The 16,371-nt window shown below is 39.0% G+C and overlaps 1 protein-coding gene across 3 annotated transcripts in view; it reads right to left on the bottom strand.

The window, feature by feature from the left end:
• Positions 1 to 16,371, bottom strand: part of pex5l (peroxisomal biogenesis factor 5 like) — a 94,726-nt gene that overhangs the window by 5,905 nt on the left and 72,450 nt on the right. For all 3 annotated transcript variants that reach the window (XM_023954138.1, XM_023954140.1, XM_023954139.1), the window contains 4 exons: positions 13,198 to 13,314; positions 10,714 to 10,857; positions 4,412 to 4,482; positions 3,095 to 3,310 (listed from right to left, as the gene is read on the bottom strand). In XM_023954138.1, coding sequence (XP_023809906.1) covers positions 3,095 to 3,310; positions 4,412 to 4,482; positions 10,714 to 10,857; positions 13,198 to 13,314 — 548 coding nt within the window. The remainder of the gene's footprint in view (positions 1 to 3,094; positions 3,311 to 4,411; positions 4,483 to 10,713; positions 10,858 to 13,197; positions 13,315 to 16,371) is intronic.

Here is a 16,371-nt window from a genome sequence, read left to right as displayed (position 1 = left end):
ACTGATTATATTTTGCTGAAGTACAAACTTGACTCTAACTGATCCTTTAAGAATGACATGCAGCATTTTTGCTAGATTGGAGAGTCCAATGAAAACCAAGTTTTTTGTGCTTTTAACATGTTCTTGTGGCATTTTTCCAATGGTGGAGGCCACATATATAAAGAAAATTAAGCTTAAAATTGTACTTCTTTATTCAAATTGTTGAAGCAGACAAAAATACTGTTTGAAAAGGCTTATTGTTGTGATGTAGAAGCTAAAATAGGCAGGCCACGAGCTCCCTGCTCAAGTCGATTCTAAAGCATCCAATGGACGACTAGATCCATATATGTCTGCGCTTTCCTTGTCTAAGCTGGCATCTGGCTCAAAACTCCAATATTGCACAGCATTTTTGTTGCACCGGTAATGTTAGGCTCGGGTTGTGAGGGTTAGCTATTATGTCAGTAAAAGGATGATGGAAAGCGGGGATGGGCTTGGTCTGCATCAACAGTACCGCCCACAACTCAGAGGTGAGATTTTAATGAACTACTACCGCTCTGCAGAAACTATGTTCTAGAAAACAACACAGGTTTCTCAATTTTGGGCAAAAAAAAAGCAATATTCATAATTAAAAGATAGATCAAAAGGTGATCGAAGTGGGACTTTAAATAAAACTATTATTTTTTTTAATTTTCACAAGGCCTGTTTTTGTCCTGACAAATTACAAAGAGCTTGTACGTTTATAGCTATACAAATATTCTTGGCAAAAAAAGTTAGGAAAGATTATTGCTGAAGTTTCAGGAAAAAATATATATAAAAAAACAAAGTTTATGTAACATCAAAAGCAGCAAAAAAACAACAACCTTAAAGTATCTCCTTATTTGAAAAGCAAAACCTATTTAAGTAAAAATCAAACTTTGACTTTTGTGAGTTTCCCAAATCTTCAATGAAATTGTAAAGAAGTAATGAGAATTGCTGTCTTTCTTTTAGTTTACTTGGTTTGCTCATCTTGTCATTCCAAAAGCCTTTTTTCGTTGCTCATCTTTTTTTTTTCTTTTGCTGCTAATGACCAGAATCCCTCTGAGGCTCAGCACATTCACACAAGTGTTAGCTTTTAAGAACTACTTTCAAGCTGTTTTCCAAGATCAGTGCATGTGGTTCTAACCACCTGAACCACTGTACTTCCCTGTAACACCTGGCTGTATATTATATCCTATTTATTGGCTGCAGTACATTTCTACTGCAGTGTTGCTTTCTTGTTCCTTTGCTGTTTTTCTTCTATCTGGCTGTCGTAAATGAGAATTGTTTCTTGATTCACTAATACTTGATTAAATAAAGAATATATGTTCAAGTTAGATTGTTTCTGGCTCCTCCTATAATCAAACTATTAGTTAATTATAAACAGCTGTTCATGGTGTAGCTAATTTACCCTCTGTCTGTTTTTCAGTTTGTCTTTGTTGGTGAAGGGAAAGAAAACTACTCTCCGATTGTTGATTAATGGTTGAAAACAGCAGGCTATGCATTGAAGCAGGCTATGCATTGTTCTACCAATTTAAAACTATTTAGATTCACCAGTAAGAGGCACATTCTTGGACTCTAGAAGGAAGCCGGCGAAAACCCACACATGCAAACTCCACACAGACAGGTACCATATGGGGTTTCTACCAGGACATCGTCGGGTAAGAGTGATAACCACTGTACCCCAGTCCAGAATTAGGGATGTACAGCCTGTAAACTTGAAAAGTACTACAAATCTATCCCCCCAAAACCCAAATACATTGCTTGATTATGAGTCACTTATGCTCTGGAATGGCTAGCTCTGCATCTTTGGAGGCTTTTTTTTTTTTTTTTAAATACTTTCTCTAACAGCTCATTGTGTCACACTGCAGCAATATAGACATCTTTGTAATATGTTGAGAGTGTGCTTTCATATGAGACAGCCAATGTTTGAATTGCTTGAAGCGATTATTTCTTGAAGCAATGAAGCGTGTGTTTTTCTTCTATGTACGTATACTCATTTTAAACCATATTTGCGAGAAAATTCTTATTAGAGATTTTTATTTCATTTTAATGAGCAGTATGTTGGAATTGGACAAAGGAAACCTACACAAACATAATCCAAAAGGAATGAAGTCAGCAATGTAAAAAAGGTTTAACTGATGGATGGATAACCCTATGGGCTATTGGTTTTTTCTTTGATACACTAATGGGATACTGTGATTTGCACACAAAATATAGGAAGACAACTTTTTAAAGAACAAACAAATATTTTTGTCACAGTAGTTAAGATCTACTCCATCTTTTGAGCTATTTTTAAATAATTCCCAGTGTTCTTTTGATTATGGTCTGATTTTTAGCCAAAATCAAAATTAAACAAATCGTTTGCTCCTGATTCACAACAATATGAATAAAGAAATATTTAGAAATACAATTTGAACTTAATTTTCTCTTTATATGTTTGCCATCATTAGAAAAAGGCCAGAACATGTTAACATGATTTTCATCTGTGTACGTCTTAAGTGAAACATTTGAAAAGAATGCCAAGTCAGGAAAACAAAAAATGAACATAAACTGGAGTTATTTACTTTTTTATTTTAGGTCTCCTGTATTCTTTCATCTCAAGACCAGAAACCTTTGAATTCTTCACACCATCATCACCTTTTCTGGTTGTAAAGAAGGGAAGCAACAAGGACTTGGTCTAGGTGTCACAGTGTGTCAGGTAAGGCCAGCTGTGTTGCTGCTTTCATGTAGAGGAGAGGGACATGATGGCTGTAGCATTTTGCTCAAACTTTGAAAAAGCTTTTCATTAAACTAGTGGAAAAAACATTTGTCACAGCCAAACTGAAAAAAAAAAAACAATTAGACATCAATCTCGGTGGCATAAATTAAACAGAGGAAAGAATTTCTTGTCAGCGGAGGTCGGCGTTTAGAGGTGGGTCTGCAGACAAAGTGATGGTTGTCAGTTCTACTTGGATGTGATACACCGGTGCTTTACGAGTAGAAATCTATGCTCGGTCCCTTTTTCCATGGAGGCAGGGGGTGTTACAGATCTAAGTTTTCAATGTGGCAGATATATATGTTCAATATGGCAGATATATATGCAATATAAATATCTAACCTGTCATGCCTGCCCATGGGAACACTGGACATTCTTCGTTGGGAGTTTGGGGATCCTACCAGGTGAGCTTTGCTCTTCAGGAGGTTTTTGTACTTTGGGTTGTGTCTCAGCCAGCGAAGCAAGGCCTCGCAGGCGTCATGACGCATTCCAGTGTTGGTCAGGCTCACTGCCAGCGCCATGAGGGCCAAGAGATTGTTGGGGTGGAGCTCCAAACACCTGGATGGAGACGAAATGCAGGGATAGAAAAAGGAGAGCTGGTGTAAGGTTAGCACTTCAAAGAGAAATCTAGATTTGACACAAATTAATTAGAGCAGGGCAAAGCGCAGAAACATCAGGCAGAGGCTAATGATTCAGATGAGCTGCACCTCTTTCGCCATTCCTGTGCAGCAGAGACGAAGGTTTGTATGCCTCCCACAACTACATTTGAATTTGTTTGCATTTAGGCAAAATCTTCCTTTGTGTTTGCTCCTGAGATAAAAAATGTGTTTGAGGAATTTGACATTGATTGGTTGTATTACCTGAACCAAAGCTACTGACATCTATAATGTCTTTTGAAATTTAAATTGGGATTAGTACAAAAAGTCTTCATTAAACAACTTGGATTCTGGGAAAAAAGCCAGAAACGGCGTGTTTCATCGGGATTTGCTGTTGCTTATTCACAGATTTCCTTAAAGCCCTCCTAATCTGAGACCAGCATGTTTCTTTTTCTGTGAAGTGTTCCGTTTTCTGTAACACTAAAATCACTTCTTGATTTTACGAAGATGTCATAAACCTATATCTTTGGGAACGTGATATTCTCTACAACACTAAAATCCAAAATAATTTTCTTCAGAGAAAGCAGATGGGCGTCTGCTGTACAGAGATGTGTCCATTAAGAGCAGAATCATATGCTGACTCACACAGCCGGAGGAAGTTTTCTCTCAGAATCATTTTTTATGCTTTTCTTTTTTAAAGCTTTGTGGTTTCATTTATTTTACTAATGCGTTAAAAAACTGAGAAAAAACTGATGCTTGCCATTTATGTCGTTTTTTATTAGAACAGATTTGAAAGCAAATGGAGGAATAGTTTGTTTTTTGTGCCTTCAATTCACAAGCCAAAAAACAAAATCGCATTAGATGGCTTCAGTAGTTTAATGAATGAAAGTGAGCGAACTCTTGTTGAGGAGTCTGATTAGAACTTGGCTCTTTTCTGATTTAAATTTAGTTTGTCTTTAAAATACAAGCCAGTATCATAACGCCATGCAACCTATAGTAACCATGTTTTACCAAGCAGCTAGATCACCTGGACCTGAACTAATATTTTGAACCATAGCCTTACCTTTGGAGGGACACGATGGCTGCTTGCTCATTCTCATTTTCAGCTTGTGTGGTTCCCAACACTTGCCAAGCCTTCAGGTGGAAGAAAAAAAACACAAATAAACCAGGCAATTTACCATGAGCTAAATTCAAAATTTTTTTATGCTTAGAAAACAAAGGAAGAGCTGCAAATACAAAACATACATTTAGCACATAACACTGAGTAACTTACTTACTTAAGGTTTCAAAATTAATTTGATTAATTGTATGTTTTTGACAGTTGACACAATTTCTGTACATTTTATTAAAATAATAACTATCTTGAAACCCATTGTTTTTTAACGACTGCATTCTCAGAATATGCTCTTGTGGAAGAGTCCAATTGTCCCTCAATAGGTGGTCTTATTACATTCCTATTTCCATGTGGCAGGTGTTGTGAAACTGACAAGCAAGTGCATCATGAGCACTCAGCTGGACAAAAACTGTACATTTTGTCTTTGCTCTTTTCTTTGCACTTGTACTGTCTGTACTGCACTTCTTTTGGCTATTTGCTTGTTTTGAACCCCATTTTGTCCCTTCTGGGTCCAGGAGTTTCAGTTTCCATCTTCGCTTAGCTTAGCTGGACAAGTTGAGCTCTGGGGGTTTGTTAAGGAGGCATTCTGGATTCCAGCATTTTACTCAAAAAGCTGGATAAAACTCACATAACTATGATTATGTATAGGCCTGCACAATAAATCGCAAATTTATCTTTATCGCGATATCAAGCTGTGCAATATGCATATTGCCAAAGATTGTGAAAATTGCAATAACTGGTAACCCTAAATGTGCTAAAACAATCTTATGGCAGCTTGAAGCATTTAACAAATCAAATATATCCGTTTATGCATTTGACCAAACAGATTGACGCCTTCACGTTGTTGACCAATCGGATGGAGCTCTTTAATGTTAGATGTTGTTGTATACCTTTTAAACTGTTGCAATGAAATGGGAAGGATGTTTTTGGTTGTTTTGCTATTTGTTCATACACTGCAAGTTATATCGTTGTCGCAATATTGATCACTAATATCGCATATCGCAAGTTTTCCTCATATCGTGCAGCCCTAGTATTGTAGCTTTCCCTTTTATATGATTTGATACACTGCAGCATCGCATGGCAGTCGGGAACTGTACCACTGGACTGGCAGACAGGGGTGGTGGTTCCCCTCTTTAAGAAGGGGGACCGGAGGGTGTGTTCCAACAGGGGAATTACACTCCTCAGCCTCCCTGGGAAAGTCTATGCCAGGGTACTGGAGAGGAGAGTCCGTCCGATAGTCGAACCTCGGATTCAGGAACAACAGTGCGGTTTCTGTCCTGGTCGTGGAACAGTGGACCAGCTCTTCACCCTATCTAGGGTGCTGGAGGGATTGTGGGAGTTCGCTCATTCAGTCCATATGTGTTTTGTGGATTTGGAGAAGGCATTCGACCGCGACCCCCGTGGCATCCTGTGGGGGGTGCTCTGGGAGTATGGGGTCCGGGGAGCCTTACTAAGGGCTGTCCGGTCTCTGTATGACCAGAGTAAGAGCTTGGTTCGCATAGCCGGCAGTAAGTCAGACCTGTTCCCGGTCCATGTTGGACTCCGGCAGGGCTGCCCTTTATCACCGGTTCTGTTAATTGTTTTTATGGACAGAATTTCTAGGCGCAGCCAGGGGCCGGAGGGGATCTGGTTTGGGGACCACAGGATTTCCTCTCTGCTTTTTGCAGATGATGTTGTCCTGTTGGCTTCATCGAGCCAGGACCTCCAGCATGCATTGGGGCGGTTTGCGGCCGAGTGTGAAGCGGCTGGGATGAGGGTGAGCACCGCGAAATCCGAGGCCATGGTTCTTGACCGGAGAAAGGTAGCTTGCCATCTCTCGGTGGGTGGAGTATCCTTACCCCAGGTGGAGGAGTTTAAATATCTGGGGGTCTTGTTCACGAGTGAGGGAAGACCGGAGCGTGAGATTGACAGGCGGATCGGAGCGGCGTCCGTAGTTATGCGGTCACTGTATCGGTCCGTTGTGGTGAGCCGAAAAGCAAAGCTCTCAATTTACCGGTCGATCTTCGTTCCAATACTCACCTATGGTCATGAGCTCTGGGTCATGACTGAAAGAACGAGGTCCTGAATACAAGCGGCTGAAATGAGCTTCCTCCGTAGGGTGGCTGGGCGCTCCCTTAGAGATAGGGTGAGAAGCTCGGCCACCCGCGGAGAGCTTGGAGTAGAGTTGCTTCTCCTCCACATCGAAAGGAGCCAGTTGAGGTGGCTTGGGCATCTAGTCCGGATGCCTCCTGGACGCCTCCCTGGAGAGGTGTTCCGGGCATGTCCCACTGGGCGGAGGCCCCGGGGAAGACCCAGGACACGCTGGAGAGACTACGTCTCTAGGCTGGTCTGCGAACGCCTCTCGGGGTTCCCCCAGAGGAGCTGGAGGAAGTGGCTGGGGCGAGGGAAGTCTGGGCATCTCTGCTTAGACTGCTGCCCCCGCGACCCGGTCCAGGATAGATGGAGGAAGATGGATGGATGGATGGATAATTTGATACACAGTACAATGTACACAATTCGACATGTTAAAGATTCAACTAACTTTGTGACAATACAATACAGTCCAATTCTTTTACCTTCCGTCAAAATGATGCAATTTAGATGTATTCCTTTGTCGTTTAAAACTACAAATGTAAATACTTGTTATTTTAAGCAACAAAACAAAATGTCTTTAGCTTAGGACACAGGTCACATGTTAAAGAGTGCACTTAACGCAGGTTCTTGAATGCACGTCTAGCCCATGGTGTTCATGCCGGACAAGCAGGGAAAAGCTTTTTATAATTTTTCCTTTTCAAATGTTTACTAATACATGTCCACCACCCACAGTTGGAAGAAGTTTGGTACAAAATGTCAAAGTGGTGCTAATCTTTCTCTAGGTTTTTTCTTTCGCAGGTCTATTCTAATTCTAAGATTTGGTGACAAATAATTCTGTGCGGGCAGAAAGTTTTTATTTTTATTTTTTCTCCTCCATGATCAATTTTCATTGGCACGTCTGGTTTAGGAGTCAATGAGGGTTCACTGGCCGTGCATTTTGCATGTAGAGCCCGAAAAACTTGCGGGACTGCGTGTGAACACGGAAGCCCGAAACGCATGTTTACACGTGTTTACATTGACCAGTGCTTCTCAAATAGTGGGGCGCGCCCCGATGCCAGGGTAGTAGTAGCGGTTTTAGGCACAGGTAATACGGTCAATTGCCCGAGGCGCAATTGTAATGGGGGGTGGCGGGGGCAGTGCTTGGAAAATAATTTGCTCCACTATTGGTTTCTTTTTATCTGTTATATCACAGAGTTTATAACATAAACCTGTGAATTTCCATCCCTGCAGCTGCTCCTGTCTCACACGCGAGCCATAGAAGGAAAGGGGAGGGGTAGTGGGCTCAGGCAGTGCAGCCTCTATTGCGCAACACCAGGATAACCCTGTGCCTTTACATTACTCAGCTCATGCTAATGTCATTCTTTATTAACTATTTGTAGAGTTTTTATGACGTGTCCTTATTTTCCATAAATGTATTCTTTGCCTGCCGGTCGTTTAGTTGGTGTCAGTATTTGACATACAGACAGCAGGTAATGCAGGAAAACAGCTGCACTTTATGAGATCATAAATAAACAATCCATCATTTAGAAAAACAAAATCAGCACAATGTTTTTTACCTATTTCTTCAGACTAAAAACGTTAAATATATTGGTGCTGCTGGGTTAATGTTTCAGATCAATTTACATATAATATTATTTATTGATTGAATTACTATTCTCAGCATCAAATGGTTCAGTTGGTAAAAAATGTTTCTAGTTTAAATAAGGAATGGCAGATTTTTTATTTCAGGTTATTTTTCTGTTTTAGACTTTAACAGGGTTTCTTTGTGGCAAAATAAAGGTAACATATGTTGAAAGTGGATTCATTTTGCTTTTTTATTTTGCTAATGTTAAAAGATACGATTTTAGGTATACTTACACAATTTTAATGGATACTAAGCTAATTTATTGTCACCGCAGCGAGTGTATGTGTGGGGGTTAGGTGGGTCGCGAAACATTTTCTTTGTCCTAGGGGGGACCTTGCAAAAAATAATTGAGAAGCACTGACATAGACCTTTCCTTGGAGGTGGCCTCTTCAACCTGTGTTGCCAAGGGCGTAGCTGTTAACGTAGCTTTTAACATAACAGCTTTAAACATAAAAAGCTGGCATTCTGGGTCTTTTTAGACTGTTATGTGGTTAAAAAAGTGACATATTAATTTATTCGGGTATGGTTTCATTGCTGTAAAAAATAAAGTAAAGGCTATGATATGTTTAGTGTGCATAACACTATGCCTCGCTGTGGTTTGGTTCCCTTTCAGCCACTTGTAAATGACCAGACTTGGTAGAAGCTAGCTTGTGATTAAACGTTTATTTGTTTGCATCACATGTACATAAACGTCTAAAGCAGTAGAGAGCACAAGAGGCACTGACAAAGTTTGCCAGAAACTGTTTATCTCCCAATTGATTTGATACCTTTTTACAACAAAACTTTGTTGGTAATTGTGGTTTTGAACCGATACTGCTGTTACTCTAAGTAATAGATAAATTTTCGATACATCTCGATCTTTTACATCCCTACACAAAACAAATCAGTTTTGTAAAAAAAGGAAGTCAAAGAAATTCAAATATTATGATGAAAAACAAACCATTGAACAAACCATCAAAGTCACATGCATCCGTTTGGGTCAACCCCCATATGGGCGTGGAAGGCTTTTGGGTTGTCCGTGTTATTAGATTGTGTAGAGGGGGGTCTGCATCATGAGGCGTGCAAGAGTGTCTTGGAGTTCCCTTAAGGCTTGTGCTTCCACCTCCAGAAAATGGAACGTAGGATTGTCGTGCATGCAGTAAACATATCGTGAAACATCTGTAAGAATTAAGTAATTTACACGCACTAATGGCGTACAGGGAAAGCTGGCGCATGGCACCCTTTACGCAGCACTCCAGTCATTAGTAATGTGTGTGCATTGGCTCGTGACTGACCATGTGCAATATTGTATGCACAGTGTGCATGTGAGACACAAGTGCTTGTAAGATTCTAATATGATACGGGCTCACCGGGTGGTCCATGATCTTAAAATTTTGTAAAGGCCATCTGCGGCCCTACACCAATATGCCCATTTTTCACCTGCAGACAGCCCGCTTCCAACTGTAATTGCAGTTGTCTGCAACTTCAACTAACAGCGTAAATTGATTATTGTTGTCATAATAGATTAATGAAATGGTAGTTGGCTAAAGCCTTTTTTTCCCTAATATTTTGTAATCCTATTACTGTGACATCTATTTCTGTGTATTACAAAGCAAAAATGCTTTGTTATCTACATGTTATCTATTTAATGCTTTTCAGAATCTTCTTTAACCTTTATTCCAGCATGTAATAATAAATGTAGGATGTCTTGTCACTGACCCACAATAGCAACAGCTGTGAGTCACTGCACTTTAGTTCAATGAGGATGGCTCCTTTCATAAAAAGAACGGTCACAAAAGCATCCCAGCTAACCGGAAAACTTTGATAACACATCACTACTCTCTGAATCCTAACTGAAAGGGCACATTTAGTTATCTCTTTAAAGGCTAATCTGGGTTGAGGCTGTTTTGTTTGACTCTTTCAAATGAAGGACAAAATTATTTTCTGAATGATTCACACTGGTCCAATAAGCCACTAAGCACCCTGGAAGGAATTCTGGAATCGTATTAGTTCCATACACCATGGGATAATCCTCTCCTCAGAATATCTGGCACATTTCTGTATATTTCAGGGGATTTTGAAAGCACTTCGTATGAAGGCTTTGCTCTTCGGCTCGGGCAGAGGTCACAGCTTTTGAAATTGGGAGGATAATAAAAGGAGACAGAACAAGTGGAATGAACCATTATTTAACTTGATGGGCAAATGGAAATTCTCATCAATGGCAAGTTCAGTATTTTACAGGAAACAACGATTTTTAGAATGGGGGGGGGGATCCCTGTCCTCTAACAGGCAATCAGCGTCAAGCCTGTGGCTGCTGCCTGCTGAATCAGCTTCGCGGCCCGTGGTCTGTAGCTTTGCACAGCGTGAGGTCGAATGAGTGGCGCTGGATTTAGAGTTAGTTGTGCGCTGAAAACCCAGATGAGACTGTGCAGCTGCGTGGGTCTGTGCAGCGGTTTTATTGGTAACCCATGCTGCACATGGACCCAGGCTGAGCCTCTGCAAATATGATAGTCTTCATGTTTAAATAAGGAAATTACACAGACATATAAAATGTGCACGCATCAAACGAGTTCACCTCTGAGTCGTTTGGGTCCTGCAAGACGGCCGCTTCCAACAAAAGCACAGCATTTGGCAGGTCTCCCTCTCGAGACTTCTTCAGTCCCTCCTCAAATGCATTAGGAAAATCTTTATAGGGATTATCTGTGTGGAAGTAGTAACCCTGTTGGAGGAAAAAAGATAATAAAGTTGAGTTAAATGAAGAACAAGGGCGATGAACATTCTGCTCATCATTCACAGCATAACCTGCCTGCACTGATGTATTTTGAACCAAAGCTTCAGCAGCAGCAATTGATCCTTTTTGCATGACATTAAAGCTGGACCAAGCTCCTTGGGGTTCGTTTGTTCTCTCCAAATGTTAAATTTAACCTTTTCAAAAACTCAAATTACCCTGGTGTGTTTCATGCTTTTGGACTTTGTGACTTTAAAATATATTTTTCTTTGACAGGTGGCATCAATCAGGAAGTCAAAAGGAATGTACCTGCATGATTGGTCTGAAGGAAGAGTCCGCTCTTTAGTTAACCATCTTTTACTGTCGTGGTTATTCGAATAGTAGCTTGTATTCAGTCATTTGAAACAAAAACACATAATCATTCTAAATTAATACAAAAATAATTCACAAATGCTAAAGTTAAATGAAGTCAGTTTTTAGTGACTTCATTTAAGTTAGTTTAAGTTGAGTAAAAAAAAAGGAAGATTCCTCCTACACTAATGTGATATATTTCAGTGATTTCTAAATTTAGTCTCATCTTCCCAGATACCTTGTGATCTACCATCAAACTTTTCTTATCTTGCTGAACACAATACTTGCATGTCAGATTCTGCTCGCTTTGTTTTGAAGCTGTTCCAGCTTTAGAGTTGGTTGTGACCCAAACTAAAGCCTTAATCACAAGCACCCATATGGGAATTGACCCTTCTGGGTATTGCAGGTTTTTTGGTTATCCGGGTCTGTGGAGGCTCAAACAGAGGAGCTGATGCATCTTAGGGAGAGCCCAGGTGTGTCTTTCAGTTCCTGAAGCTCGCACGCTCACTTCAGGGGCTCATGAAAATGGAACAAACTATTATCGTGTGGCGTGTGGTAAGTGTAACGTGAACAGCACTAACGAGCACCTTGACCAGAATTGGGGGTGGGTTTAAAAAAAAAAAAATCCATATGATGTGCCTGGGTCTCACCTACTTCACCCTTACTTACCCCTGTGTGTTTTCTGAAGATACATACACACCGCCCTCTACAACACGTATTCAAGCAGCCACTTCTATGAGCGTCAAAACGAGTGTTTTAGTCTCAAAACACTCGTGTTCTATGCAAGTTTTTACGACCATTCTCGGGTTCCAAATACAAAACGTGTGGACATTGAACACGCGTTACCAGCTAAACTGGGTCAAACTTTAACTCTGATTTGGTAGTGACTCGGAGCATAACTGGTTTATCTGGTTAACCCAGACAGCCTGATTACATGGTAAATGGTAAATGGCGTATACTTATATAGCGTTTCTACCCTCTTTCGAAGGCCCAAAGCGCTTTACAGTCACAATCCCATTCACCCATGCACACACACATTCACACACTGATGGCGGCTCCGCTGCCGAACACTGGCGCCAACCTCCCACCAGAGGCAAGGTGGGGTTCAGTGTCTTGCCCAAGGACACTTCCACTCATGGGCGTGCAAGGCGGGAATCTAACCTGCGATATTACAATCATGGGTCGACCGCCCTACCGCTGCACCACGGCCGCCACATCTACATTTGTTTTTCAAACAAAGATAAACCATGTCTCCTGACATGACAGTAATCCGTATTTGCCATTGCAAGTACTGCAATCGTGCCCAAATTCAGAGATTTGCACCGCTTCCACAATTTCTACAAAGCGCCTTCCAACTGTAGGTGACAGACTTGCGCTAGTAAACATTAGAATAAGGAGAAGAAGGTCCTCCCTGCTTGTCCAGTGAGAACATCATGGGCCAAATGCACCTTCTTGAACGTCAAATGCCTTTAAGTGTTCACTGTGACATGTCCCTCTCAGCATCCCTGTTGAAAAAAATGTGCATGAATATTGCCACTCTACAGACTCACTGAGCGGTCTATGATCTTAAAATTTTGTGCAGGCCACCAGCATACTCTGTTCAGGTTTGCCCATTTTTTACCCACGAACAGCCCGTAACCACCTGTAAGAGAAGTTGTGACTGAGGCTTGTCACTTTAAGCAATAAAACACTTGAAACCGATTCTGTGATACAAAAAAAGAAAAATTCAAACCAAAGACAAAAACAACTGAAAAAAAAGTCTGATTTGCATTGATATTCTTTAATATATGATTCTTATTTGTTAGAGTGCACGAGACACTTAATATAGTCACTTGTCCCTTTTTTAAATAATATTTTGGATTTAATTAAGAGCTGCCTTAGGATGTGTGTCTGTGTTTACACCAGAGGTTTTGAATAGAGTATTTTTCAGCGTTGGAGTCCGTGTGTTCATGCTGAGTGTAACCTTTAAAAGCCAGTAACCTTCTCGTGTGGAGATACGGAGGAAGGGATCTGTGCCTGCTCGTTTTCTGTCAGCCAGTTTCGTCGCGCCAGCTCTTCCCACTCCGCCTGCATCTTATCCCAGAACTCGGTATCCGACTGCAGACGTGGAGCGCAACATTGGAGAGAGGGGAGACAGATCAAGGAGGGGGGGGTAGGGGTGGATAAACATACAAAGAGTGGAGGATGACAGGAGGGGAGGAGTGATTAGTGTGCTGCAGAACGACTGCTCTTCTTACATTTCTCACCACCTTCTTGTTGGAAATGTCACATCCATCAGGTTCATTGTATCGTGCAGCAGAAGCCACACTCCTGCTGACTCATCACATTGACAGTAAAAAAGCAAAACAGAATTTGGAGGAACAAAATGATGAAAATCTATTGATGAATCCACCTAAAAGAACGAGTGAACTCATTTCCTAAAAATTGAATCCTACATGATGAGAAACAAAAAATCAAAACAAAATGTATGAATGTTCATCAAAATTGGAAATTTAACAAGTTATCCAAAATTGTCACTGCACAGGAGACGATGCCAAACTACAGGAGTAATATCTCAGTTTGACATTTATATTTCTAGTTGTTTGCCTTTATTTAACTGAGTGATTACTCAAAGGTTGTTGCAGGTCAACTGTCAGATTTATATGCCACGTTTTCAATTTTCATATGACAGAAAAGCAAAACTGCTTATTTATTCAGTTAGTTTCTATCACAACTGAAGATTTTATATCGTGGGGTTTAATAAAAGGAAGCTTTGTAATGTGGTTTGAATCCTTAGTCTCAATAAAACCAAACAGATTCCCAGTAAATGATGCAAGAGTTTCAAAAAAGCAAAAGGCTTTCAGCATCTCAGAACAATTTCATGTAAAATCAATGCAGATTCATTTTTCCAAAGCAGTTCCCAAAAATAGCAGGAGAGCCTCAAAAAGCAAAACATGAGCTTGATCCACCCTACAATCTCATCAAAAAAGGTGTGTAAATCACCTGGAATGGCTTTTTATTTAGGGGTGAATGCAGATTTTGTTCATTGAGTTGATAATGTTCCAGGCAAGCCTGAAGGCAGAAGAATGATTGGAGGAAATGTGTCTAATTAAATGTACAGCAAGATCAAGTGAAAGAAGCAGTTTAAAGTCAAAGTAGCAGTTTGCATATTCCCTAAAAGTGTGTGTGTGTGTGTGTGTATATATATATATATATATATATATATATATATCTATATATATATATATATCTATATATATATATATATATCTATATATCTATATATATATCTATATATCTATATATATATATATATATATATATATATATATATATATATATATATATATATATATATATATATATATATCTATATATATATATATATATCTATATATATATATATATATATATATATCTATATATATATATCTATATATATATAGATATATATATCTATATATATATATATATATATCTATATATACATATATATCTATCTATATATACATATATATCTATCTATATATCTATAGATAGATATATAGATATATAGATAGATATATCTATATATAGATAGATATATCTATATATAGATAGATAGATAGATAGATCTTATGTGAATTTTTCTACATTAAAATGAATTAGAAAACATAATGATTCAATTTAGAGGAATTTTGACAATATATTTTAATTTTTAAGGTCCTTTTTTGCATTTTCTAGTAAAGAAATATGTTTCTATTATTTGAGAACAACTAGAAATGGAAATTTTGCCAACAAATTACATTAAATCTTGTTTTTTTTAGCTATAGAGGTTTTTTGCTATATAATTTATCCTAATTCTGTGCCTTCTTGATCTCTAACTTCATAAGCATTTAATCCATTTTCATTGTTTTGCTAAACCTTTTACTCCTGAAATTAAAAAAATAAATGCGAAACTTTTTTTTTCTTAGAATCTAAGTTTCATGGATTTTTTTGCCGTTTAAATTGTTATTCAAATAAAATTCTGTTCTCACTGTTATTTTATTTTAAGGAAGACTGAAACATGAAACCCACACCAAATTTTGGTGACACAGAAAGAATTACCGTAAGCAGGGTTTAATCTCTGCTCGTTTTGGCTTTTACAGCACCGTTAAGCTTCTTTCACAGCGAAATGAAGCTACAGCGCTGAAAAAGCCCTATGAGGGGATTTAACTATAACTGAAGTTGGACCGTATCATTTATCTCATGTTATACCATTTAATCTTGATGTTCCTCTTCAATTTAGAGCTTATTCAAAGCCTTGTTTGGTCAGTTTGCATTTCTACCCATTCAAATGGATAAAAAGATGAGATATCAGTTAACACCAAACTTTAAATCTGAATTTTTTCTTTCATTCATTCATTTTCCATTCCGTTTTTCCCTTTCGGGGTCACGGGGCTGCCAGAGCCTATCCCGGCCACTTGTGGGCGAAGGAAGGGGAAGTCCTGGAAATCTTAATTTTTAAAGAATAGAATTCCTTTTTCACCTATTAAAAAATGATCAAAATAAAAATTCCCTTAATGTTGAAGATGGATTTCTGAAGGCACATTTCTTTTCTGCATCTAAATACAATTCTTTTTCAAATGTATGTCCACATTACAACTGTGGGATATATGTACATTGTTGGAAGTTGATAGATCGATGGTCAATTATGAATTTTTCCTGCCGAACTGGTTAATGGCTCATAGCTAACACAATGAAGTGGATTTGAAATTAATAGAAAAATGTGTTTTGTTTCGTTAGCTTTTTTATCTGTAATATTTATTTCTTTTAATCATGGTCTATTTTGTTTTTTCCCTGTGTCAGAGCTACACAAGAATTAAGCAAAATATCCACAGCTGTTTTCTTTTCTGCTCACTGTCCTCAGTATAAATATAATGGGTTCTCAGTCCCTCCTTGTAAGATCACTTGTTTTGTCACTCTTTTATTGTTCCCTTAGTTTATTTTCCAGGTTTAAGTTAATTTCTTCTACAAGCCCGGCCTCCCTTCCCGTCAGCTATGATTGAGCTGTCTACTGCACCACCAGTATCTGACATGTGCAGAGTTGATAAGTTTTAGCTAAATCCAATTCAAAAAAGTGTAATTTTGTTTTTGCTCAATGCCCTCTGATCATGCACTGTCACCACCAGTGCATGTCATGTCTTGACTGTAAAA

This window comes from Oryzias latipes, chromosome 4 (genome assembly GCF_002234675.1).
Source record: "Oryzias latipes chromosome 4, ASM223467v1".
Classification (NCBI taxonomy): domain Eukaryota; kingdom Metazoa; phylum Chordata; class Actinopteri; order Beloniformes; family Adrianichthyidae; genus Oryzias; species Oryzias latipes.
Note: the sequence above shows the minus strand (reverse complement) of the source record. Positions and strands in the feature narration are given on the sequence as shown.